The sequence below is a fragment of the Trichomonas vaginalis genome, chromosome V, assembly GCF_026262505.1.
Source record: "Trichomonas vaginalis G3 chromosome V, whole genome shotgun sequence".
Lineage (NCBI taxonomy): Eukaryota > Parabasalia > Trichomonadida > Trichomonadidae > Trichomonas > Trichomonas vaginalis.
This window is the reverse complement of record NC_067207.1, coordinates 23,403,701-23,429,699: the sequence shown is the minus strand read 5'-3', so window position 1 is coordinate 23,429,699 and position 25,999 is coordinate 23,403,701. Positions and strand designations below refer to the sequence as shown.

Below are 25,999 nucleotides of genomic sequence, written 5' to 3'. Positions count from 1 at the left end.
AGTTGAAAACCAGAAGCAACAAATCATCGAATTGATTGAAACAGGAATCAAAAAAGGAGGAAATGACAATGAATTCACTAAAGGCAGAGATTTGAATCAATTGAGATCTTCTAAATATGGAAAATACCAACTTGCATTGTTCCAATCATGGAATCACAATATTTTATATGAAAAAACATTCATGAATGGATTAAGTTTGTATTATAATTATCCAAAGATTTGTTCAGGCTTTGTTCCAATGATTTTAGAATCATTTGATTTTATTATTCCAAATAATATTGAACAATGCAAGATGATTTTGAATTTCTTTAATTCATCAATCCATGACATTTATTTCTCTGATTTAATTATCGAAGGATATGCAGATTACATTGATAATTTAGTTACAAAAGTTTTCATGTCTGATCCAATAACAATTGTAAATAAGAAACCACATTCTAATTTCATTATTAAATGTGCAGAATCATTATTACCAGATTTACTTGAATTAGGCATGAAAGCAGAGAATGCAGAGAAAAGAATGCCTCCTTTATTGATATATGCTGATTTAGCAATTAAATACAATAGATGTGTTGAATCAGCTAGTTTTACATATTATCCAATCGAAATCAAATACAAGAATGAAAATACAAAGATTATTAGAGGTCGTTTCCAATACAATGATAAAATTGTTGGATTTCGATATCATTTCGGAACAGGCGAGAATGTTTTGACAGATTGGTTAAGTAATAAATCTAAAGATTTCTCTAAGTGGTATAAAATGGTTTTGATTGATTCTTTGTTAATGAACAAAATTACAGGTTCTGCATTTGACAATGCTCCTCCTGTTGTTGTTTATTTCGCATGCTTAAGTTTCTCAGTATTAGATGAAATCCCAGATAAATATTTGAACTTCAAAGGTCGAGAATTTAATGCAATCAATCAATACATCAATCCCAGTGTTTTGATTGGATTTTATGGAGATTTCTACCACTGGGCACAAGCAAAGAAAATTGCACATATATTTGTTGATATTGAGAAAACTCATGCACATGGTGTTGATTATGATTCACCAGAAAATATCAAACTTATTGATGTTCTTGCAAATTCAAGATCAAATTTCCCATCAAAGCTATTTGCATGCGAAAATTTGTATAACAAACTTATTTATTTTGTTGAATACAAGAACTTATCAGGTCTTGACGCCGGAGGATTATTTAGAGATAGTTTCTATCACATGGTTAATGAAATCATGGATGTTAATGCCAGATATTTCATCAATCCTCCAAATACATTACATTGTGAAAATGATAAATTGGTTCCTTCGACTAATTTACCTGACAACATCGCATTCACAGTTGGTTCATTACTTGCTAGTGCAATTGCGACACAGAATTCACATAAAGCATGGAATTTACCACGTTTTATTTGGTATAGTTTCTCAACTAATTCAAGTATCAGCACATTAGTTGATTGTGATGATTCTGAATATTTCAAACAGCTTTCGCGTGTTGTTTTGAACACCAGAAAAGGTTTTTGGAAAGTTTTGCCTATGAGTGTCATCAAAAACGTTTCCGGACGAATTCTTGAAGGAATGGCATGTGGAAACAAGGCAGCATTAGATTACATAACATTTTTGAACTATTTCAACAGAGCATCTCATGATTATGATGTTTGGGAAACATTTGAAACCGCATGCGCGATGATGACATCAGAAGAATTGTCTAAGTTGTTAGCATTCATTACAGGAAACGAAACACCAAAGATAACTCGAGCTTTCTTCTTGAGATTATGCGAAGTCTTTCCGGCCAGATATTACGATGAACCAGAGATAGATGAAACTAAGTTCCGTCTTCCAGAAGCACACACATGTTTCAATCAAATCGATATCATGCCATACAGAGATGCTGATTTATTGAAGAAACAATTATTAATCTGTATTTCTTATGCATCCACAATTGAAGATAATCATTGATCAAAATGTTATTTATTATTTGTTTATATATTAATTTTAAAACTATAATTTTTATTGATGAAATATATTAAATTATTATGAAATTATAGATTATGAAATATATATTTTCTTCTATCTATAATTAATTAAATAAATCATCTTCGAAGATAAATTGAGTATCATCATAAAAATCAAAAAATGAATTATCAAATGTATCATTTTGTTGGACCTGGTTATTTTCTCTGATAAGTTGATTATATCTAATTCGTACTTGTGTTGAGCTTCGATTTTTTAAACATCTTGAAATATATGCCCACTTATTTCCAAGATTTTCATGAAGATATAGAATTAACATATCCTCTTCTGCAGTGAAAGAATCAGCATCTTTGGAAAGAAAATTTTTCCATCTATCTCTTATAGCCCTTTTCGAATGACATCCCTTGAAAATCTTGAACAATGCATTAATGCAAAAATCATATCCCATCGAATTCAAATGTTCTTTAAAATGAGAAAGAATAAGCTCATCTTCAGTCTTTGTAAATCTACGTACTCTCCTATCCAACCGCATTATCAGATAATGAATTGATGGATTGAATATGAATTCAAATAATTCTATTGGAAAATAACGGTTATTAGTGGAAAACTTCAGAAAAATGCCTGATATTGACTATTTATATTTATATTTTTTTATTCAATTGTGTGATTTAACCAAAAACTGACATTAAGATATTCAAAATTAAATGGAAAATATCAAATTAATTTTTCGTTTTATCATGTTATTGCAAATGTCTTGAATCTTTCATATCATTAAATTATGTCCAACTCAGAAATATTTTGTTAACTAACATTGAAATCAGAGTGTGTCTTTCCATAAACTTCTCAATTTTGAAGAGTGCAAATTATTGAATTCAAATGGTGTAATTTTTTAAAAAATCACACATTTTAAATTAAATGATGGAAGAATTTAAATCGCAATCACACAGGTAATTAAATAATTAGTTCTGTTTTTCAAAAAAAAAACATTATTAGAAATTGGCAATGATTATTATTACATTCAGAATTAATATTAAAGCATATGTTATTCAAGGGCACCAAGCATCTTAGAGAAAATCATACAATTTTGCCAAATGATCGAATTAATTAATTTTGAATATTACAAAAAATCATTTTTTTTATGAGAAAGGTTTGCCAAACTTGACATTGATGATTGATATATTTTGAAGCGACCTGGAAATGCTCGTCACATTTTTGCAAAATCCAGGATCCGATTTGGAACTATCTGCAAGTTCTTAGTTTACAAAATAGGTTATTGGATGAAATCGGGTGCTTCTCTAGCTCCGATTTCTTGAAGTTTTGGGCAACTTGTTGGCGTTTTTGAATCCTTGGGAGCAGAGGAGCTTGTAATTCCACCTCGAGTTTGATATTAATTTGTCCAAAAAATAAAGTTGCACATAATTTAATCCAATTCCATTCGTCATTTCATCCTATTTGTCCAATTTGGATTTAGTTTCATAAATAAAATTTGGAAAATACGCTTAAGGTCGCCCAAAAAAGTGCGGAATTTAAAAACCGCAGTTTGAGTACTTTCTGAGAGTCTGTTTGTCAGAAAGTATATATTTGTAAACTTTCTGACACTAAATTTTTTTGGTCCTTTCAAAGTTTTTGACAATGTCAAAAAGTATACATTGGAGCTCTCAATTTTCCTCTCAAACGGCGGTTTTTAAAAAACGCTCAATTTTTCATTGACCTTAATAAGCGTCATTTTGTTGTAAACAGAAATTCATCAAAAGTGACACCTCAGAAAAGCTAAAATATTGAATTTTTGGAACTTTTGATAGAGCACGTTTTTAAATATTAATTAAAGTAAATGTATATTTTGTAAAGATTCTTTTTAATAAAAAAATAAAATTTTGAAGAAGAACACAAAATCTTCTGAAAAATAATATCACATAAACTCATATTATTTTCTAATATATAACTATTTTATATAAAAATCAAATTCAATGATCTTAAAAGCGAATGATAAACCTCAAATTTACGAATATTAATGAGTGGTAATATAATGCTTATCTATCATAAAACCATATGAAATATCAATTTTTGCTTTACGCCTAATTTTGACGACAATTAGCAAAAAATGTTTAAATGTTAACACTCAGTCCATTTGAATATGAAAAATAAAAATTGACTTTGATTAAATGTTTTTATTTATCATGCAATTCTTCTTGCGACCAAAGATTTGAATAAAAGTTCAAAAAATAAGATAGCTTAAAAAATAATATACGGTAGTGTTTACTAATAGATGAATAGTATATAAATTCTATTAAAATGGATTTGATCCAAAAAAATATAAAACCAAAAATAATTGTTATAATTTAAATGAAGAAGTAATTTAAAACGATTTTATTTATGATCAAATTTTATATATTTTTTGGATCAAATCCATTTTAATAGAATTTATATACTATTCATCTATTAGTAAACACTACCGTATATTATTTTTTAAGCTATCTTATTTTTTGAACTTTTATTCAAATCTTTGGTCGCAAGAAGAATTGCATGATAAATAAAAACATTTAATCAAAGTCAATTTTATTTTTCATATTCAAATGGACTGAGTGTTAACATTTAACATTTTTTTGCTAATTGTCGTCAAAAATTAGGCGTAAAGCAAAAATTGATATTTCATATGGTTTTATGATAGATAAGCATTATATTACCACTCATTATATTCGTAAATTTTGAGGTTTATCATTCGCTTTTAAGATCATTGAATTTGATTTTTATATAAAATAGTTATATATTAGAAAATAATATGAGTTTATGTGATATTATTTTTCAGAAGATTTCATTCTATATGCCTATGAAAAGTACTCTCAAAACTAACTTTTCCCTAATTATAATTAAATCTAGAATATTGTATTATGCTTAGTATTATTTCATTTTTCTCATTCAATTTAGAATTTACAAATGTCAAAAAATTGAGAGCTGTTACTTTTGATGAATTTCTGTTTATTACAATTTGGCATATTTTCTTACTTGAGTTTTTGATTGATTTTCTAAATGAGAAATAGAGCTAAATGATTAAATTATTCTCTTGAATAATTATTTGTCACCTTAAGGCTGCACAAACGCCCATCTGAAATTAATTCAAATTTTTGACAACTGACGTGAAACGTCCTTGAAAATTAACCTTAAACATCTGAATTGAAGGCCATGTCATAGGGGCGTAAGAGCACACTTAATAAAGAACAAAAATGTTCACATATCTTATGCAAAATACAAGCAAATGGATAAAAAAATCGCAACGGCGAGTCTCAAAAATTAAGAGAAAATAACGTTCATTGTTTACAAATTTAGAAAATTCTTGTTCATTGTTTACAAATTTAAACTAAATTTGATAAGAATATTTGTCGAATTTGATTGAAAATTAGGCTTCTAAATGGTTAATGCCAAAAATGTGCAATTTGTATGAACTGAAATTGATCATCAATTAAAGCAAGGGATGATCCTGATGATGATCTTCAGTGACTCGAATATTAATTCATACCAACATATCGGGCGTAGACGGATGATGCCCGAAATTAATTCATATCAAATTTGATTTTTTGAGCCAAAGAAATGTAGTAAGCTTATATATTAGCTCAATAGAAACGAAAACCTTATATGTTTCTCAATTAATGCTAAAAATATGATGTTTTAAAAAGCAATCGCTATGATATTATTAATACTAAATAATTCTAGGAGCTTGTTGAAAATTGGAAAGAGGAACTTCCTCCAAAAAAACTGACAAAAATTTTTGGATGTCTCTTCTTGAGTTTCTTATTGCTCAGGACGAACCATTAACAACACAAATTATCTGTGAGAAATATGGAAAGCCAGAGGAAACCATATTACCAGAAATAGAAAAATTATTAAGTGAAAATCAAATTCATAAACGAGATTTTCAAGATAAAGACGGAAAAACAGTTTCAGTATATTGGTCTGCAAGATTAATACCTTTTGTTGAATCCAAACCCATTGTTACATCACCATTTTCTGATCCATTTGATCATTCAAAGGCTTTAGAACGATTAAATGACGCACAACTCGCGCAAGAGAAAATATGGCTTCAAACTCACTTGAGAAAACTTAATTCAGAATACGAAAACCTTGCTCATCGCTCAAAACACAAATTTTCACCTGAAGATGAGAAAGAATTGGACGATGTTACAATCAAATGGGTAAATGCTTGCCAGGAAATGCTTTACGAGCTCAAAAGTAAACTACGCCAAAAAGGTACTGAAATGTCAATGACTGATTTAATTAAGAACTTACAGATAGATCCAAGGCTCGTTTATTGGAATCCTGATGAAGAAGACTTCGAAACACCTAAGTAATTTCTTTTTAATAATGTATTTTGTTGATAAATTATTTTATTTTTTTAATGAATTCATTTTTCTTTATTAAAACCGATGTAAACTCATCAAATGGTCATTCTTTGTTAATAACTATTAGTATTTAAATCCAATATTTATTAAAATTTTAGTTTATCTGATAATTCTGTTAATTTTCTTTAATGAGAAATAGCCAAATTAAAATTCAAGATGATTTTATATGATGACTCGCAAATATTTTCATTCCTTTAGTAATTTTTCGAAAATAATATCATATTTGAAGGCTAATGATTCTATCTATCTGGAAATATATTGTTTGGACTACATTTTGATTAATTTTGTTTAAGAATTTTTAAAATTTTTATTAAAAATTCCAAAAAAACAGAATAACAATTAAACATCAAAAATGCTGTAAGTATAATCGCTAGTTTAAACATTAGTCACGTTTTCTCTTTCTGAAAATTCGTCAACTGCGGCAAAGCAATATGACTCAGCTTCTTCCCAAACAAGATGATATTTTCCGCGTGAATTCTCTGCTTCATTTACAGCGGAATTGTAGCTTGGTGAGTCAAAATATCTCTTAAATTGTTCTGAAATTGCAAATGCTTGTTCTTCGGGTTTCCATTTCACGGGTGTATCATTTTCTCTCAAAAATCCCAAATATATGGCCCAAGAAACCGCCGCAAGTCCACGGTTCTGAATATCTGATGCCAAATCTCGTTTCATTGCTCTGAAATTACCTTCAACATCGGCATCCAAGAAGAGGAACCCTTCGTATATGAAAGCGTTGTGGAAATGTTCTGGCGTATTGACAATTCCGTCGCGTTCTGATTTTGTGCAGAGTTGTATAAAGAATTCGAAAACATGTCGGCCAGCACCAGTTCCTGGGAAGCGTTGGCCGGGGAGACGAGGTCGCTTTGCGCTGAATTTTGATAAAGGATCTTGAAGTGAAAGCCATTTAACGTTTAGTAGGTTAAGAGATTTTGGTAAATATTGGCTTAATATTGCCGTACCTTTTCCTTTAGCTGAAGTTTCTTTCAGTTGAAATTCGCCGACTTCTATTGCAAGAAAAGCAATATATTTTTCTTTTCCTTCAAGATGACGGCTAAATACATAAGCTAAATGTGTAAAACAGTCACTTAGATCGAATTCGATGTACCAGTCAGGATAACCCATCCTTTGGAAATCATCGTTAAATTTGCTATTACGAATAAGCTCAGTGCATTGCTCGATAGAGTACTTGCCTAAATAAAGCGTTCCACCACGATTTACGCCAAAAGCATTTTCAATATCGGATTCATTTGCAAAAACGTTTTCTTCTGGAGTAAAATCTGGGGTCATTGAACTAAATATAGAATAGAAACGTCGTATGTTAAAAAGATTAATCGCGTTTGATAAGAAATTATAAGCATTTGTAAAATACCAATTTTGATGTGTTTGATCATCATCTCTTTCCTCTCTATTTCCTGTGAAAAAGTGCATTCTTCTATTTAAGGCTGTTAATGTAGACATAAATCGCGTTTTCATGGCGCTTCCTATGCCTCCCATTGATTCTAGGAAGCTCATTGCATCCCATAATTTATTCTCATGGGCTTCATTTTTCTCTTCCTCTTCTTCTGTCATTGATTCTTTCACTACGTCGTTTTTCATCTGAATTTCACTTTTTAAAACATGTCAAAATTTTTTATGTGTTTTCTTTTATTTTGCGAAATAATTATCAGCAATATATAATTTGCAAATATACGTTCATCGTAATTCCATTCAATTAGAGTTTTTGAAAGTGGGATTGTTTTATTACCGAATTTCAAAGTGTATTTATTGCAGCATAGAAATAATGAATACATACAAGGCACTTTCAACTCAAAAAATCGTAGTTTGTCCGAATCTTTAAAATTTTTAAACGTGATTGATAGTTGAAAATCAGATCAATGAGGTATAATGTACAATTTAAAATCATTTATCACTATATAATTATATTTGGGGCTAATTTTTAAATGAAATATTAAATTAATTATATTACAGCGTAAATGCATAACCAAAAGATCATCCATGACAAGGATATTAATCCAATTGATAAGCCAATACTCTTGCATATTATTGAAATTTAACTTGTAATTAGAAGTGATAACTTTTCATTACAATACAAGATTCGCAATATTATTATTACTGAAACATTGTAATTAAAGAATTGAAGCCATGAAGACTTAATAAAATTTGAGAAATTCATGTGAGCACTATTTTATCTCTTCGGAAACAAAAATTGAAATTAAATGATATAGGACAACAATGTTATTAAATAAACGTTAACAATTTTCATAATTTTTATTGGTGTAATGATTTCTTTGAGCTCACAAGGGCTTTCTGCTGTCCAAAATTATGAATCAAAGGAATTGTTTACTTTCGTTGTTGGCTCAACAAAGTACAGAGTCCCCAAACTTATAGCAATTTTCATTTCTCCAATAATTTCAAAGATGTTGCAGGATAATCCCGAATTAAACAGATTCGAAATCAATGTAAAGGATGAAACTAAAACATTTAGACTCTTAATTCAAATGGCTTTCGGAAATCAAGTTCAATTAGACCAAAATCAATCTGAAATGATGCAAGCATTTGGAAAAGCTCTAGGTAATGATGAATTAGTAGCAATTTGTCAGTCTTCTTCTCCAAAATCCAATTTAGATAACATAAATATCGATAATGCAGTTATTCTACTTAATTCAAAGAAGAAACTTCATGCCAAATACGATTTCATCATCGAGTACATTGCATCTCACTTCTCAGATATCTCTGAGCAAGAGTTAGAAAAATTAGATATCGAAGATGTCCAAAAGATACTATCACATAGTAAACTTCGCTCCAGATCTGAAAGCTGTATTTTCAGATACGTATTTGGCTTATACATGGAACATAATGATGATCCAAGATATTCTGAACTTTTCTCAAAGATTAAGTTTGAAAAGCTTGATGAAGAAGAAATGTCAGACTTTGTCAATAATTTCTCATCAAATCAAATGACAGATGGCATTTGGCTTGCATTATCTCGAAGATTAATTCTTCCTGTAGCTGAATCAGGCAAACAAAGCATGATTGCAGATAAAATGTCTGATCCTACATCTCGCGCTACAAGTCGCCATGAATCTCCAGGAAATGAATCTAAACCAGTCAAAAAACCAACAAAAGTTTTGGAATTTAATGGTACTGATTATTTCCATGGATGTTTTGCATCATTACGCTCAAAGAAGAAGAACATTTCCGTCTCTTCAAGTAGTGTAAACACAGGAACAATTACATCACTTATAAATCCATCAAACAAAACAAACTTTTGGACAGGAAATCAACCAGACAGTTGGGTGAAAGTGGAATTAAAGAAGTTCAGAGTTAGGCCTACATCGTATACAATCAGAGGACGCTATGACCACGATTTTAACCAGCCACAATCATGGAATTTCGAAGGAATGCATGCAGGCAAGTGGGAAATCCTTGATACACATGTTAATGAACCTCTTCGTGTTAAAGAACCTCGGAATTTCAAACTTTCTACACAAAACAAATATTCATCCTTTAGAATTAAACAGACAGGACCAAACACATATGGCGATCAAGATTTAGTTCTGAGTGCCTTTGAAGTTTTTGGTGAAATCTTTGAAAATTAAGCCTGTTTTCCTCATAAAATTTATTTATTGATTTTTAATTAATTTTTTTTTACTCTCTTCATATCTTTGCAGTGTAATGAGTATTGCTTTGTTATATTTGTCTCTTTATTGTTAAGATAGATCACAATTGAACATGATCTTGTATTAATCCTTCAAAGCCTCAATCTTATAATTCATTGAAGTTTTTCTATCTCATTATCTAAAAAATTTAAGAGGAAATTTCCTATGGTAAAATTGATTTATGAATATAATTCATCGCTATAATATTCATGCATACAATGCGCAATAATAATTGCTGTGCAATAAAAAGCAATTCTAGTAATTAGTTCATATAGAAGGCATATCATATTCTTTTTTTATTCATACAGTTATTCCAATAATTACTTTGGAGCAGGACCGAGTTGCTGAACGATCCATGGGTGGGAACGGACCTGGTTGAGTGGCATTCTCTTAGCTGGATCCTTTTGCAATAAGCGCAAGATCAAATCACGAGCAAGTGGTGTAACGAATGATGGGAAGCGAATATCGACATTGATGATACGGCGGCATGTGTTGCGCTGAGAATCAGTCTCGAACGGTGGTTCACCAACCAAGAATTCGTATAAAAGAACACCAAGGGTCCAAATATCAACAGACTTATCATGATCATGACCTTCAATCATTTCTGGTGGAAGATAATCAAGTGTTCCGCAAAGTGTTGTACGGCGGGATGTTGGAGCATGAACAGACCAGCCGAAGTCTGCAATCTTCAACTCTCCGTTTAAGCCGACAAGGATATTTTCTGGCTTGATATCACGGTGAATGATATGCTTTGAATGGCAGTAATCAATAGCATCGCACATCTGAACGATATATTCAGCTGCTGTATGTTCGTCGAATCTGCCTGCATCTCTAAGAATTGAGAAAAGCTCACCACGAGCTGCGTACTCAATGATAAGGCAAATTCTTGTAGCATCGTAGAAGTATCCATAGAGACGGATAATGTTTGGATGACGAAGATGGGACTGAATTTCGATTTCACGACGAAGCTGGTGCTCAATTGAAGCCTTTTGAAGCTGAGCCTTATTGAGAACCTTGATACCAACAATAAACTTTGACTTGGCCTCACGAGCTAAGTATACACGTCCGAATTTACCTGTTCCAAGTGGGCGACCGATCTCAAAATCATCAAGAGACCACTTCTTTGTCTGTGTACGGCTAGCAGCTCCATTTCTACGTGGTGATTTGCTGACTGGAGTGTTGGATGGGGAAATATTCTCCTTAGCAATACTCATCTAAATATAATGCCTAAACGTATGCTGATTCAAAAATCAAGAAAGCTTTCAATATCGGACGTTTAAAATTGAATTGATTATAATTTTATGCAAATTTATTATTTTGCTTTCTTATATAATGGTTATTATAATTTATGAATTTCGAAAAACAAAAGTGATATGATTGAAATTCAAACGATGGCATTTGCCCTCAATGGTTCTTGAAATAAGACAGAAAATAATGATCAGATAACAATGTAGGAGCTGCATTTCTTTTAAATAGTAATTATTTTAATTTTAGCCAAATTTGAGTGAGTTTCATTTCAGATCCTTCATATGAAATTAAAACACAGAAGAGAATCGAATAATTGTTCATTCTTTAAACATTTTATTAGAGTTCCTAGTAATTTTTTTCAACCTAAATATCTGTATAGGAAAAGGTCATTTGTCAATGATCAACTCAATCACACCATGCCTATGGTGTGCGAACGGCCTATATAACTTTGTCAAATTAAAGAATTCAACACTCAAAAGATATCTGAGAATGAGCTAGATTAGTTATCCCATACCAATAGTCAATGAGTAGAAGAATATAATCAGCTCTTTGGTGGAAAGAGAGTTACAATGAGAAATCGAGATTTTCCAAAATTGACAAGTAAAAAAATAAGAAATTTCGCATGATAATTTCGATTCTTCTTCTGAAGAATAAAGTAATTACCATCGATTTTGGTTCATATTACACTAAAGCAGCTCATGAAGGATCAAATAACGTACCAGATATGCTTTTAAATACATTTTCAAAGAGATTAACACCTTCATTTGTTGCTTTTAATACGCCAAAGGATTTCGATAATATAACATCTGATCCTTTAAGTCCAGAAGAAATTGAATCATTAGTACCTATAATTGGTGATCATGCATATACAAAATTATTATCTTATCCATGGCTCGGCGGTGGATATTTTCAACCATATATCGATTTAGATAAAAATGAAACACGAGATCTTGCAGATAGACTACTATCTTACCCTCCTTGCGAAACTAGATTCAAAAATTTCAATTTAACAGCAACATTTCTTCACTTCTACACTAAAATGATGTTAAAAGATGGATTTGAAAACACAAAAGTTAACTTCGTCGTTCCAGGATCATTTACAGAACCACAAATTTTAGAATTACATGACATTGCTAGAGCAGCTAAACTCCAAAACGAAACAATTACATGGGATTGGGAAGCAGCTGCGAATTTATTCGCTCAGAGGCGTCCAGATGTTATACAGCCTGATAATCGAATTGGATTATTTGTTGACATCGGCGCAACGTCATCAAAAGCTTATGCAATCAGATTTGAAGAGCAGAAGGGTGTTCCCAAATACAATGCGCGCCTTCTTGACTATCATATTGATTATGATACAGGAGGAGCTTATTTAACAGCCGGATTAGCCAGATTTGTAAAGAAAAAGCTTACATCCAAAGAAATTTCGCCAGCAGAAATGGGCAGAATTCTTGAACAGTGCGAAAAAGCTAAAAGAACTTTAAGTTTGTTGGAAGAGACTAAAATAACAATAGAAAACATTTCTGGCAAAGACAGAATAGTAACTATTACAAGGGATGACTTAGATGAAGTTGCAAAGCCTCATGTTTTGAGAATTTCCAAATTAATAAAATTATCTTACAGAAAATCGAAAGTTGACTTTGTAGAAATAATTGGTGGAGGCTCTAGATCACCACCTATTCGCAGAGCCATTATGAAAGAAATTGGAGCTGAAAAATTAAACTCATCAATGAATGTTGATGAAGCATTGGCAATGGGCGGCCAATGCCAAGTCCTAACTAATTGGGTGGCTGGACAGATGAACGAGTCATTTTATAAGATAGATATCTGCGCATTATATAATTGTCATGATGTTTTACTTGGAACTTCCAAAGAACTTGGTTTTAGTAATAATCCAGAGTTCGTGTACTTCAATATCACAACTCCTTTGAGAAGAGGACTTTTCTCATATAATTGGACTTATTACGTTCCGAAACCAGGTTACGGACTCACGAACTACTTCTATTATACAAGAGGCCCCGTCAGGCTTGATCGTGTCCTCTCTTGTTACCTTGGAGATTGTAAACCAAATTCGGCCACTCTTTTGCGACCATACTATGGTAATTTTGTTAACTACCTCGAAGCAGTAACAAATGATAGAAGAAAACTAGAGTATTTGACTAATGAATTGGAAGAAATGTATAATGTTGTGAAATCGTCAACAAATGATACCAAACTATATTTAGAATCCAAAGGTATTATGTTAGATACAATATTAGAAAGAATTGACCAATATCTCTTCGGAAATGATTTTAATATTTCTTCGACAACGCAATTGTTGGAGGAAATGATTAACATTCAGAAATATTTGGTCATTAGATCCGAAGCTTTGGGTTCTAAAGAGAAACTACAAGATAGTATCGATAGAGCTTTCACAATTTTGAATGTGACCTATCCAATGAATCCGAAATGGCTTGAACCGAATGTTCTCAGAGCTTTCATGGAGAAAACAGAATCTGTTGTTCAATTTATGAATTCAATCGATTCTATTGACATTAATAAAGAACAAATAGATGAAGTAACAGCATCTCTTGATACATGGTGTGATGCTCTTCCTCCTGTTCCAAAGAAAATAAGTCATGAAATTATTATTCAATATCTTAACAAATTTTTAGACAAAATTCTCAACTTGTTTGTTGATTTATAAATACCTATATTAAATTCTTGTTTATTTTTAACATTTTAATTATACATGCTTCAATTCGAATAATATGGTGAAAAGGTTAAAACAATTGATTGCTACACATGTCAATTTAGCTTAGCAAGCGATCAATTAGCAAATGATCCTGTAACCTCTATAATTTCCATTCTCTAGAGGTAATTTTCAAAGTTTGAATAGTTTACAAACCTAGCAAATGCATTTCGGAAAAATCATCGAAACACGAATTGCAAAATATAAAGCACATCTTATCAATTTTAAATCGCAATCAATTTTTTATTATTATTTGTTGCATTTTAATGAAAGATAGTTCAATTTAGCCATAATCAGTTTAATTTTGGAACAATTGATGACAACACATACCAGCTTGGCTTATCAAATGATCAATACGCTAATGCACCTGTTATTGGAAATAAGATTTCAGGAAAACTCAATATTCCAAGTTTTGCAATCAATGGAATCAAATCATATAAAGTCGTTAAAACAGCAAAGTTTGCATTCAGAACATGCTCTTCCATTACTTCAATTTCAATTTCAGACACTCTTGAGATTATTTCTACTGACTCTTTTTGGGGTACAGGTGCCACAGAGTTATTCATCCCTAAGTATGTTAAGTTTCTAGATGAATATGCCCTATCTACTATGCCAAATTTACAATTTGTTATTTTCCAAGAAGGAATTTCTCTAAATCTTAGTCCCTATATCTTTTATGATAGTTCAAATCTTCATTCAGTTATATTGCCATCAAATGTTAATTATCCTAACGATTTCCTTTTCTGCAGATCGAATTTTGAGAGAGTTTTCATATGTTCAAGTACAGTTAAATTGACCAATGCTAATAATAATCAATTTCATCAAGCATCAAGAACCCCAACAATTTTTGTTACCAAGTCGTATAAAGGAAGTACATTCCTTGGAGTTCCTGTTAAATACATGGAACATGAAGAATATTTTTGTCCTTATAGTAATAAGAATAGCTGTGTCTGCAACAGATATTTGCGTATCTCTATTTCTTTATTCTTATTCTTTTGTATAATATTATAAAATTAATCTGTAAAACTATCATGATTAAATAATTCTTTATATCATTGCATAATGAAGTGCAGTTCATCCTCATAGAATTTATGAAATATAGAATTGCTTCCGCACTCAATATCAGTATGCTAGCTTTACAACTCGAGCATCATAGAGTACAAGTTGGCTGTATCTCAGGGCTATAGATGGTTTAGATTTGGAGTGAACAAGCATCCATTTCAGAGCGCAATTGAATCATTAATTCTAATCTGATAGGAAAAGATGTGATAAATTCATATTCAAGGCAAAATTGAGTCATAGATAGCTAAATTTAGATTTCAACAGTATAATTTTGAAACAATTGATGATTATACATGCCAAATTGGTTTATCTAATGAACAATTTGCTAATGCTCCTATTATTGGCAATTCCATTTCTGGAAAAGTCATTATTCCGAGTTTTGCATCTGATGGAACCAAATCTTATAAGGTTATTAAAACACCAATCTATGCATTCAAATCATGCTACTCTATTACATCAATATCTATTCCGGACACACTGGAATTTCTTGCTACAGATTCTTTCTGGGGTGCTGCTGCTACCCAACTGTTTATTCCTAAATCAGTAAAGATAATGGACAATTATTCATTGTCCTCAATGCCAAAATTAGAAATTGTAATTTTCCAGAAAGGAATTTCATTAAACCTGAATATACATCCTTTTTTCAATTGTACAATTTTGCACTCAGTTATTCTACCATCAATTATTGAATATCCTTCCACATTATTTTTCGCGAAAACAAATTTTGAAAGAGTTTTTGTATGTTCAAAAACAGTTATTTTGAATGACAAAGAGCATTGTAGAGATGCTTTAAGGAAGCCAACTTTCTATGTTACAAGTGCATATAAAGGAGGCAGGTTCCTTGGAGTTCCTGTTAAATTCATGGAACATGAAGAATATTTCTGTCCACATGATAAGGATAGCTGTGTCTATAATAGATATTTGCGAAATTCTATTTCATTATTCTATATTTTTTGTATTTTGACATAAAAGAGTCTTAAAACAACATTATTATCTAATTCTTTTATGATTCATTGCCCAGATGATGTAGGCAAACCCAAATTTTAGCTAAAAGTGACAGGGGAAAAAAACGTTTAGTATTAAAAAAAAGACCGATGAGAGCTTCGTTCGAAATATAGAGGGAACTGAGAATGCGCAACCATTCTCAGGGAATATTGGATGCTATTCCCGTTCCCTCTGTATGGAAAATTGAGGTTTTCAAAGGGAGTTAAAATAATATCAAATTTATACTAATTTACTTCAAAATACAAAAGTATTTGACAGCTAAAATTAGTTACTTTAGCAAGCCTATCAATACCCTTTTACGATTATTGTTACTTTTTCGAAATAAAAGTAAAAACAAATTTATACTAATTTACTTCAAAATACAAAAGTATTTGACAGCTAAAATTAGTTACTTTAGCAAGCCTATCAATACCCTTTTACGATTATTGCTACTTTTTCGAAATAAAAGTAAAAACAAATTTATACTAATTTACTTCAAAATACAAAAGTATTTGACAGCTAAAATTAGTTACTTTAGCAAGCCTATCAATACCCTTTTACGATTATTGCTACTTTTTCGAAATAAAATAAATTTATTATCAAAAACCTTTTTTTCTTAGTAAAAATAAAAATGTTATTTTATATCAAGTTTTTATTCATAAATTTTTATAATGTTGTATAAATTTGAAGGTGGAAATCTGTAATAATTTTATCTTGAAAAGACTTGGCATTCTCAACAATGAATTGAGGGTATTGCATCCAAATTCTGTAATTTGCGTGAGAATACTAAGCTTGATTTCCATTGGGATACTTAATTTCGAAAAATACTGGGTCATTCGTTTTTGAACCTTTGCTGCCTTGACAACTTTATCAAGTAGGTCATCTAAACCCAATTGAAGCGTATTTAAGTTTGCTGATGAGTTAACTATTAACGATTTAATTTTATCAGTGAGCATTATACATTTTTCTGTATCCAGTCTGATTGTAGACTTTTTTGGCTTTTTTTCAGATGGCAACGGATTTGGAATTTTGTCTCTGAGCCTTATATCTTGAGAAATTCTGTAATAAAATGAAGGAACGATAAAATCGATTAATTTCATCACAAATCGATCAAATCTCATGAAAATTGTTCCGCCAAAGTAGTAATATTTAATTTTTTTGTTAATCGATTCTGAAATGTTATTTGTGAGAGCTAAATTTTCATCTCTTTCAGCGGCTGTCCATCTTTCTTGGTTTGATATCCATTGATTTTGTATGTATTTTGAAAATTCTGGGAATTTTTCGGCTATTTCCAGAATTTTTTTGAACGTTGGTTCAATCCATTCTTTCTTGCCATTTCTGCCGTATGCAAGATAGTTCATTTTTGTATCTAATATCAATTTGTCTGAACTCTCAAATGCATAATCTTTCAAATTTTTTCTGAACGCCCTCATTACATGAACTGCACACCAATGAAGGATAACTTCTGGAAAAGAGTTGATAATCGCATTTTCGATTTCTTGTGCACAATCTGACATAAAATATTTTGGTTTTACTTTTGCCCAGTTAAAAAATGCCTTGAGACAGAATGCAATATTTTCTGAAGTGTTTGGATAAACGACAAATTGAAAAATTGGGAATGCATGTGTATTTGGAAATTTGGCTGATATCATGTAAAACAACATTTTAAATTCAAGTAATGAATGGGTTGCATCAATAAAATGCTCTTTCACAATTTTGATTATGTCCAGGAATTTGAAAGAAGCATAATAAAAGATTAATTTCTTTGGTTTGTTGTAATTATCGACATCGAAATAAATTAAATCTTTTGGTGACTCTTGTTCTTTGATACCCTTAAATAATTGAGTTGACTTGAATTGATTATCATCGTACTTTTGAATACCTTTGATCTTTTTATTTCCTTTTTCCTGAATTGTTTTCATTTGATCTGAAGATGCATTCAAAAAAGATGGCCTGTTAAGTGGATCATCCAGATCAAGTTTTTTGTCGCATTCAATTTGAGCCATTTTCGGATCACCCCCTGTTTTATAAAATTAATAAGTACCCGACGATAGCATTGTGATAATGTGTGGTATTTCTTTGTCTCATCTTTGATTTGATTGTGATTATGTGTTCCATTATATTCTGTTAGGATATATTCTTCATCATCCTTTAGAAATGAGATACATGCTTCACATTTATCTGCACTGCACCTGAATTTTAATTTTGTTCCCCCTAAATTTGGATTTTTTTAATTGATATGGACAACCTGCATGGCATTCGTTATCAATGACAGCTTTCATAGCATCTATATAAGATAGCCTTTCTTTAAGTTCGCATGGTGCATCGATATGCATCAAAAAAATGAAATGAAATTTCAATATCAAAAAAAGCACAAAATTTGAAAAAATTCACAAATCTCGGTTTCTGAAAGAAAATGGCCTCTTAAACTTTGTGCATATATTCATCTATAAGACACCTTGTATCCATATATAAAAAAAAAAAAAAAAAAAGGTAGTGGGGCTTCCAGGCACTTCGTGCCCTCTAGCCCCGAAGATGTTTAGTATAAATGAAGTTTTTATTCGGATAATTGTTAGTCTTCTGGTGTGAATTCGGAGGACTCTTCTTCTTCCTCCTCCTCTTCTTCCTCTTCTTCGTCATCGTCGGCGTAGTGGAGGAGGACGTAGTTCATCCAAATTCTGTATGGACGTCCTGATTTGGATTTAAATGAGATGGACATATTTTGTGTGAGTGTTATTTCAGTTTCGATAAAGAGTTGGTGTGCTGGTTTGAATATATGTTCGACGTAGGAGAATTTGTGCAACTCATCTTCTCCCAATTCTGTATTGATACAGACTTCGATGAAGTCACCACTGAGAATGTCTTCACCTGTGGGCATATCCACAACAATTAAATGAACGACACAATAGTTGTGAAATTCATTAGTAGGAAATACTGTTGCAGGCGTATTATATGAGGGGAAAAATGTTTTTTCTTCCCCAAATTCATCTGCTACTTCATCTTCATCGTATCCGTTGTTAAAAGCTTTAAATTCATGTACAATTTGAGCAAATTGTTGACGGAGATTTGGTGGCATACGTAAGCAAGCTTGTAACAATGTCCTACCTTCCACACACTCAGCAAATATGGGAAGGTAGGAACATATAATGTCCGTCAATTGGTCCTGGTTGGGGACCAATTGACAGAGTTTTGTGTATGCCGTTATTGTTTCTTTAACGGTATTTGTGTAGATACGGTTATATGGAGTATTTCCCTGGTTGTTAAGGGAAAAATACTCATCCGATTGTAATTTCAATCTTGACCTCAACTCTTTGTTCGGTATTCTTTGGTCTATTCTTAGAGCTGTATTTGTTCGTGCGGGCTGTGGTTTTAAAACATTCGTGTCAAGTTTTAATTGCTTCGAATTGGATGTCGATTTGAATTGGGAGTCTTTTGAGTTCTCCTGAGCTTGGTTCTGTATTAAAGACTGAATAGCAGTGTCAGCTTCTTGTTTTTCGAGATAGTATTCTATTGAATTGGGCTTCACTGTTCGAGACGCGTACATTATGAAAAATAAACTGTTTTTTCGGGCCACTCATAGAAAAGTTTAAAATAAACCGTTTTCGTCAACGGTAACCCCCTCTATTTTTTTATTTTATTTAATAGTTACCGTTGGCAAACCGTTCCATCTCAAATATTGAATGAACTATAAACGTTTTTTGTTTTCTATATATACTTTTTGTCCAACGGTAAAACTTTTTACACAACGGTTTTTGAGAGTCGTCGCCGTTGACTTTTTTGTAGAGCACTCAAAATAGTATAACTTTGTCCGGACAAGTAAGGGTCTATCGTCGCTACAGGAAAAGTTACAGGCGTTCCAAGGAAGTATACTTTGAGAAGCCTTTCCCCCTTTTAAAACAGGATAGGACGGTTATTTTACAAAACTGACAACACTTTTGACCGGATAGTTTTTTGTGCTGAACAAAAAGTGTCATATAAACATCTGTCAAAAACCGTTTTTTACTTCACTTAAAATGCCACGTAAGCTACGTAAGAATATACGTAAGAGGAAGGGAGCATTGAAACATCCAATAGTAAAACTGACACCACAACAACAGTTGCAACAACAAATTATGAATGACCCCACTATGTTGCAACAAATGTCAAGCAACCCTATGCTTTTAAACCGAGTTATAGGTGCACAGAGTGGAGGTTTAAGAGCGGCACTTTTAGCGAAAATGGCAGGCTATGGTGGAGCTGCAGACGGAACAGCTTATAACCCTCAAAGTCAAATGAATTTGAGTTCACTCAAAAATCAAATAACAGATGTCAAAAAGTCAAACATAGACATACAGAAACAAATAAGTGAAAACGAAAAGAAACTAGAATATGACAGACACACAAAGAAACTAAATGAGTTAAACGTAGAGAAAAAGAAGAAAGAAGAACAACTGAAAGAACTAAGTACAGAGGAATATGCGAAAAAAGTGTCAGAAAAAGCAGCAGAAGTAGCAAAAATGGAACAAGATGTTATAAATTTGAAAAACCATACTACTCAATATAAAGTACTGAAAGATGAAGAGATAAAACAAAAAGCCCTGAAGACATATATGGATAGCGATGAGTATAAAAAAGAAGTTGAAGCAAATGTAAAGGCAGAAAAACTTTTACAGTTGCAAAACCAAACCGTACAGTATGAAAACTTAGCACAAGAAAGTAAAAATAACGACGCAGCCATGCAAAAGGCAATGAAAAGCGCAGAATATATAAAAGCTAATAATGACTGGTTAGATGCCCAAGCCAACGCCAAAGCAGCCCAACTTATAGGGTCAATAAGGACAAAAATACAAGCGGATGAAGACAGTTCAAATGAAGCTTTAATGAATGCTGACTTTAAGAACGCCTTCGAAGCTCTTCATAGTAAGGTGAAACTAGTGAACGACTTCTCATCTGGAAAGAAACTGAAGTCTGAAGGTTTCGACAAAGAGTTAAGAGAAGTAGCACAAAATATGACGAAAATAACAGATGCAGCAACGAGACAGGCAGTTCAAAGTGCCTATGACGCCGTTAGAGCAACTGTTGTGGAAAGTCAAGAAAAAGAGTTACAACAGACCAAAACAGACCTAGTAAATGCTTTCTTAAAAACGAAAAGTCAGGTAGGACATTATGCTGCAGATGGAACATATGTGCCAGCTGGTGGAACTTATATACCACCAAACCCTCCAAGAGAAGCACCTGCACCAGGACTACCTAAAACATTTACATCGTCACATGGACACAGACACAGGCATGCACCAAAACCAACACAACAACCAACACAACAACCAACACAACAACCAACAGTTCAAAACACTGCACCACAACCAACAGTTCAAAACACTGCACCACAAACAGAGCAAGGACATAAAAGAAGTAGAGAACAAGGAAACCAAGAATTCTTAAAAATGCTTAAGGAAAATTATGGTTACCCAGATACTCTTGACTTTAGTGACAGATATAAAGAAGCTATTAGAAAGTTCAAGGAAGGAAATACTGACCCGAACCTATTTAGCTTTATGGTTCAGCACCAAATGGGATATAATTTCAAACCTGGAAAATACAAGCTCGCTAAGGGATATGATTTAATAGCATATCATCCAAATGACATGGATGAATTTACTCCGAGATATTTGGTGTCAGAGATAAATGATAATTCAACTATCTTCATGAAACGCGTAAAAAATAGAGACGGAACGAAAGAAGAAAGGGTTATGAATGCGGATGGCTTAAATAGGGAACTTGTTAAAAACGGTCTCGGAATATATGAAATGCCAGCAGATGAGGTACAAGAAACTCCACAGGAAGAAGTTCAGATACAACCAGACATGGAAGAAATAGTTCAGCAACAACAGCTAGAAGAGCCAGAAGGAAACGAACAAGTCCCTCCTTTGGAAACTAACTTCACAGAACTAGATGAAGATTTGGAACAGCCGAAAAATCTTGACCCTCAACAAGTGTATGCGGAGAATATGGAATCTTTCCAAGAGTCTAAGAAAAATTCGGCTGACATAGTAGAAGAATATCGAAAAATGTTCGCCGACATACAAAAGACTCCAACATCAGATGAAAATATTCAGCATAGAATGGAAGTACTGAAAGAAAATGTACGCAAATACAACAATCCTTTTTACTTACGACCATATAACGTTCAATCTTTGGCTGAACTCGGTGAAAATAAAAGGTTAAATTTCAACAAAACATATAGAAATGAAACATTGTTTAAAGTTCATTCAGAACCTAACCAATATGGAAACAAACCTACTTTTGTTTCTGCAGACTATGGAACTACAATGAGATGGGGTCATAAAGCTAATCCGGATAGGTGGTTCATAAACTTACAACCACAATTCCAAGAAGTTGTAGACGCAATGGAAGTGAATGGTGAACCAGATATAGCTGGTATTTTCAGCGCGGCTTTAATGCCATTGAAAGATATGAAACATGCAGATATTTTGGACCAGTATGAAATGAACATGGCTGATGGAAATATAACACCTGACGTTCTAGAACATTTATCTCAAAGAACTACACAGAACCATAAAGATGGTATATTTGGTGAAGAGTTTAGAATGAAAGTTAGGGAGAGAGAAGGAAGAGAACCTATTGTACATGACCTTGCAAACGAAAGTTTACAAAATGTCATAAAAACTTACTTTGCAGACAATGAACCGAGAAGGGATGAATATTTAAGAAAACTCAAATGGACAGTACCAAATGAAATGTTAGTATTGAAAAACATGTTCCTTGACAAAATAAAACCAACTACAGAAATAAATGACGCAAGACTGAAACATTGGGTAAAAGCTTTCCCATTCACAAAAGATATTATTGGTAACATGGAAAGAAAACCAGAATGGCTACAAAAACATATATTTGGAAACGAGCTTATTCCATATGGACAAGCTCTGTTTGAAGAGCTTGAACCGGAAACTCAGGAAAGAGTCATGCAAACAATACGCGAAGACTCAAATACAAACTATGACAAAATCTTTCTAGGATATAGGTTACCTGAGATGGGCGACCAGAGCCCAAAGGCAAAAAGGACATGGGAAATTTACAACATACTAGGTGAACATGAGGCAAAGATGCAACGACTTGAAGCAGAGGGCAAGTTACCAAAAGCGACACCAAAGAAGAAGAGAAGAGTAGAACAAAGTGAAAGTAGTGAAGAAGTAACTTCATCTAGTGAAAGTAGTGGCAATGAAGGAAAAAGAAGAGTTAAAAACTCAGTCAGGAAGAAAGTAAAGCTTGGTCCGAGTGGGTTCTTTTATGATATATAAATCCAACTATTCTATATTTTTACCCATATGAAATGTACGCCGCTCAGAATATAACGCCAACAGTTTTGGATGCCATGAACGGAAATGTTTCCGAATGTATAAACGAATGCGACAATGCCATTAGAAGGTCAGAAATAGTTCCTGGAACTTACGAATATACAACTGCTGTTTCTTATGGAAATGTAGGTGAGTTTGGAGAAGGTTCTTCAACAACAGTAGATATTGCTTGCGACAGGTTTCATATTATTTCTATTGACAACTCATTCTTATACGTGGAACAAGACATTGAAATAAAACCTTCTGCCAAGTTGTCTGACAAGAAAGGTTGCAATGGAATTTTCTATGTCGGATACCAATATGCTCCAGAAGTTTTCATGGGATATAAGATATATTCTAACTCTGACTTAGTTCAAACAGTAACATGGGCAAACTATGAATGGTTCGCTTTGAGAAACTCAGTACAACCACAAGCTAGAGAACAAACAGACCAGTATGCAAATATTGAGAAAATAAGAAGACTTGACCCTAACGTTCCAGGAGTTTATGTTAACCTTTCTGGTTCAGATGGAACTGCTGCCACTAAAGTAAAACTGAAACTTAGAGTTCCTTTGTCATCTTTCCTCATCTTCAGGTTTTTAAGATACTTGCCAAACTGGGCAGGAAAAATTTCTATCGAACTTACTCCAAGCAAAAATAACTTAGTCATTGCACCAACACAAGACCCATTCACTCTTACAGACGTAATGGGAACAAATAAAGTCATTCGCCGACTTTTGCAAAGACAAAGTTGACTTAGACTTTGGTTTCTCAAACTTCAACAATGAAGTAAACTATTATTTCAATGCTGCTGGAACTGCTTGGGACCCAGTTAAGTTCACATGCGAAAAGTTTGAATGCAAGAGAATAGAAAGCAGACTTGCAGTCTATATGTTGGACCCAGATATTTCAAATGCTTTAGCTGCCAAATATATTGCAGTTCCACTTATGTTCCCTATACACCAAATATCTGTCAAAGACTTTGCAGGTGAAGTTGGAAACCAAAGTGCTGACCCAGGTGCAAGAACAGATATTGCTTTAACAACTGCAATGAAACATGCAGATACTATGTTTGTACTGTTCAGACGAACTATAAATGACTATTCTTGGTTTCTACAACCCTGGTATTAAATATCATATAAACATAGATGGCAAATATTATCCAAGAGGAAGAATATTCTACAGTTGAGGATATGAGGTCATACAACTTGACATTAAGATGCTATGAACTTTAACAACAATTTCACAACAACCATTAACCTGAAATGCAAAGTTCTATTATGCCATATGTGAAAGTATGGACTCATACAGGAGGTCAAAAAACTCATATACAAATGGAGCCGTTCAAACTTTTGGCTTGGCATTCCATTTGCTGACTCAGAAGACTTTATGGGTGGTATTTCAACTGTTGGTACTGTACAAATACAATATACTGGTGACAGAGACGGTCCAGATGAACTGAGAGCAAAGAAGTTTACAAAACCAATAGCACTTTTCACGGAAGATGCTCTTTTGAAGATTCGTTCGATGAAACCTGCTGGGGCTCCTCAGATTGGCATAACGACAGCTTCCATCGAGCAGATTTTGGCAGCAGGTCAGTAAGTTGTTCTTGAACTGACTTCTCTCCGTCAAATATTGACAGTACGCCAGTTTTGACATAATATTGTAAGATAAACTTACCTTTAGAAATATCTGTAAGTTTTGAAGTTATATTTTTGTCTGCTTCAAGAACTTTCACCATTTCAGTTATACCAACTTTCTTTGCTTTATGAAAATATTTTGGTTCAGCAAAGACTGCTATTCTATAACATTTACCATTGTTTGTATAAAGAACTATTCTGTCAATGTATTTGTATTGTTTGTGTGTGTAAACTTTGTTCTGCTTCAATTCGAAGAGATACTCGAATACGTCCATCTTTTTATTCTAAGTAAAATGTCATTTCCGAAAAATAGAAGCGTAAGTGTTTCAAAAGGTTTAATGGCGGTGGCAGATGTGAAGTTAAATTCACCAACTCAAACAAACAGTCAAAGTGTTGTTGTCAATGTCAAAGACAGAGATGTTGAAGTGGGGAAACCATACGAAGACGAAGATGGTATAACAATTGTTCCTGTAAAAGAACCAACATATCCTGAAGTTAGCAGAGACTTAAGTTCTGTTGCAGATATTCGAAACGACTACCAACAACTTAAAGACAAACTTCAAACTCAGGAGAAGATTTGTCAAGCTTTAGGTATAATGTTAAACTTGGTCGAACACAACCCTGTAAAAGTGAACTCATATGTCATTGCACCTCATGAAGTTTTGAAAGAACTATTGAAACTTTTGACAGAGGCAGACGATATAAACATCAAAGAAATAGAACCCGACATTAGTTGCTGTGGTGTTTCATATAATGTCATTGACAAGATATACGTTATGAAAGGAGGTGAAACGTTGAACTTAAAATATAGTTTCCCAGACGTCATAAAAATATTTGACGACCACAACATTTCATTAAAATTTATTTGCTAAGTAAAAATGTCAAAACTTCTTGAAAGATGTTTGAAGAAAAATAATATAGACTTTATTTCATGTAAAGGACTTTACACACTTTTGAACGATATGAAAGACCCTGTTT

At 32.6% G+C, this 25,999-nt stretch overlaps 9 protein-coding genes and 1 pseudogene across 10 annotated transcripts, besides 5 other annotated features; 6 read left to right on the top strand and 4 right to left on the bottom strand.

Moving 5' to 3' along the window:
* Positions 1 to 181: 181 nt before the first annotated feature.
* On the top strand, positions 182 to 1,954 carry TVAGG3_0389470 (ubiquitin protein ligase protein; the record flags this gene model as incomplete). Its single annotated transcript, XM_001319385.1, has 1 exon — positions 182 to 1,954. The coding sequence occupies one exon, from the start codon at positions 182 to 184 to the stop codon at positions 1,952 to 1,954; it is 1,773 nt and encodes a 590-aa protein (XP_001319420.1).
* Positions 1,955 to 3,697: 1,743 nt separating this feature from the next.
* Positions 3,698 to 3,735: a mobile genetic element.
* A 1,179-nt stretch (positions 3,736 to 4,914) lies between these two features.
* Positions 4,915 to 4,951: a mobile genetic element.
* Positions 4,952 to 5,050: 99 nt separating this feature from the next.
* Positions 5,051 to 5,177: a mobile genetic element.
* A 559-nt stretch (positions 5,178 to 5,736) lies between these two features.
* On the top strand, positions 5,737 to 6,357 carry TVAGG3_0389430 (SWI5-dependent recombination DNA repair protein 1-like protein family; the record flags this gene model as incomplete). Its single annotated transcript, XM_001319384.2, has 1 exon — positions 5,737 to 6,312. The coding sequence occupies one exon, from the start codon at positions 5,737 to 5,739 to the stop codon at positions 6,310 to 6,312; it is 576 nt and encodes a 191-aa protein (XP_001319419.1).
* Positions 6,358 to 6,722: 365 nt separating this feature from the next.
* On the bottom strand, positions 6,723 to 7,958 carry TVAGG3_0389420 (uncharacterized protein; the record flags this gene model as incomplete). Its single annotated transcript, XM_001319383.1, has 1 exon — positions 6,739 to 7,932. The coding sequence occupies one exon, from the start codon at positions 7,930 to 7,932 to the stop codon at positions 6,739 to 6,741; it is 1,194 nt and encodes a 397-aa protein (XP_001319418.1).
* A 675-nt stretch (positions 7,959 to 8,633) lies between these two features.
* TVAGG3_0389410 (protein ubiquitination) lies at positions 8,634 to 10,105 on the top strand (the record flags this gene model as incomplete). The annotated part of the gene is made up of 1 exon (XM_001319382.1): positions 8,643 to 9,962. The coding sequence occupies one exon, from the start codon at positions 8,643 to 8,645 to the stop codon at positions 9,960 to 9,962; it is 1,320 nt and encodes a 439-aa protein (XP_001319417.1).
* Positions 10,106 to 10,190: 85 nt separating this feature from the next.
* TVAGG3_0389400 (serine/threonine-protein kinase IAL-related family) lies at positions 10,191 to 11,256 on the bottom strand (the record flags this gene model as incomplete). The annotated part of the gene is made up of 1 exon (XM_001319381.2): positions 10,343 to 11,236. The coding sequence occupies one exon, from the start codon at positions 11,234 to 11,236 to the stop codon at positions 10,343 to 10,345; it is 894 nt and encodes a 297-aa protein (XP_001319416.1).
* A 625-nt stretch (positions 11,257 to 11,881) lies between these two features.
* Positions 11,882 to 13,956, top strand: TVAGG3_0389390 (ATP binding; the record flags this gene model as incomplete). Its single annotated transcript, XM_001319380.1, has 1 exon — positions 11,893 to 13,956. The coding sequence occupies one exon, from the start codon at positions 11,893 to 11,895 to the stop codon at positions 13,954 to 13,956; it is 2,064 nt and encodes a 687-aa protein (XP_001319415.1).
* Positions 13,957 to 16,092: 2,136 nt separating this feature from the next.
* Positions 16,093 to 18,520: a mobile genetic element.
* Positions 16,714 to 18,383, bottom strand: TVAGG3_0389380 (annotated as a pseudogene). The gene has a single exon. A coding segment is annotated over exon 1 (1,670 nt).
* Positions 18,521 to 25,999: part of a mobile genetic element that runs on past the window's edge.
* TVAGG3_0389360 (uncharacterized protein) lies at positions 18,620 to 19,591 on the bottom strand (the record flags this gene model as incomplete). The annotated part of the gene is made up of 1 exon (XM_001319378.1): positions 18,620 to 19,591. The coding sequence occupies one exon, from the start codon at positions 19,589 to 19,591 to the stop codon at positions 18,620 to 18,622; it is 972 nt and encodes a 323-aa protein (XP_001319413.1).
* Positions 20,061 to 23,345, top strand: TVAGG3_0389350 (protein of unknown function, DUF4106 family; the record flags this gene model as incomplete). The annotated part of the gene is made up of 1 exon (XM_051232331.1): positions 20,061 to 23,345. One exon carries the CDS (start codon positions 20,061 to 20,063, stop codon positions 23,343 to 23,345), a length of 3,285 nt encoding a protein of 1,094 aa, XP_051102061.1.
* TVAGG3_0389340 (protein of unknown function, DUF4106 family) lies at positions 25,360 to 25,893 on the top strand (the record flags this gene model as incomplete). Its single annotated transcript, XM_051232330.1, has 1 exon — positions 25,360 to 25,893. One exon carries the CDS (start codon positions 25,360 to 25,362, stop codon positions 25,891 to 25,893), a length of 534 nt encoding a protein of 177 aa, XP_051102060.1.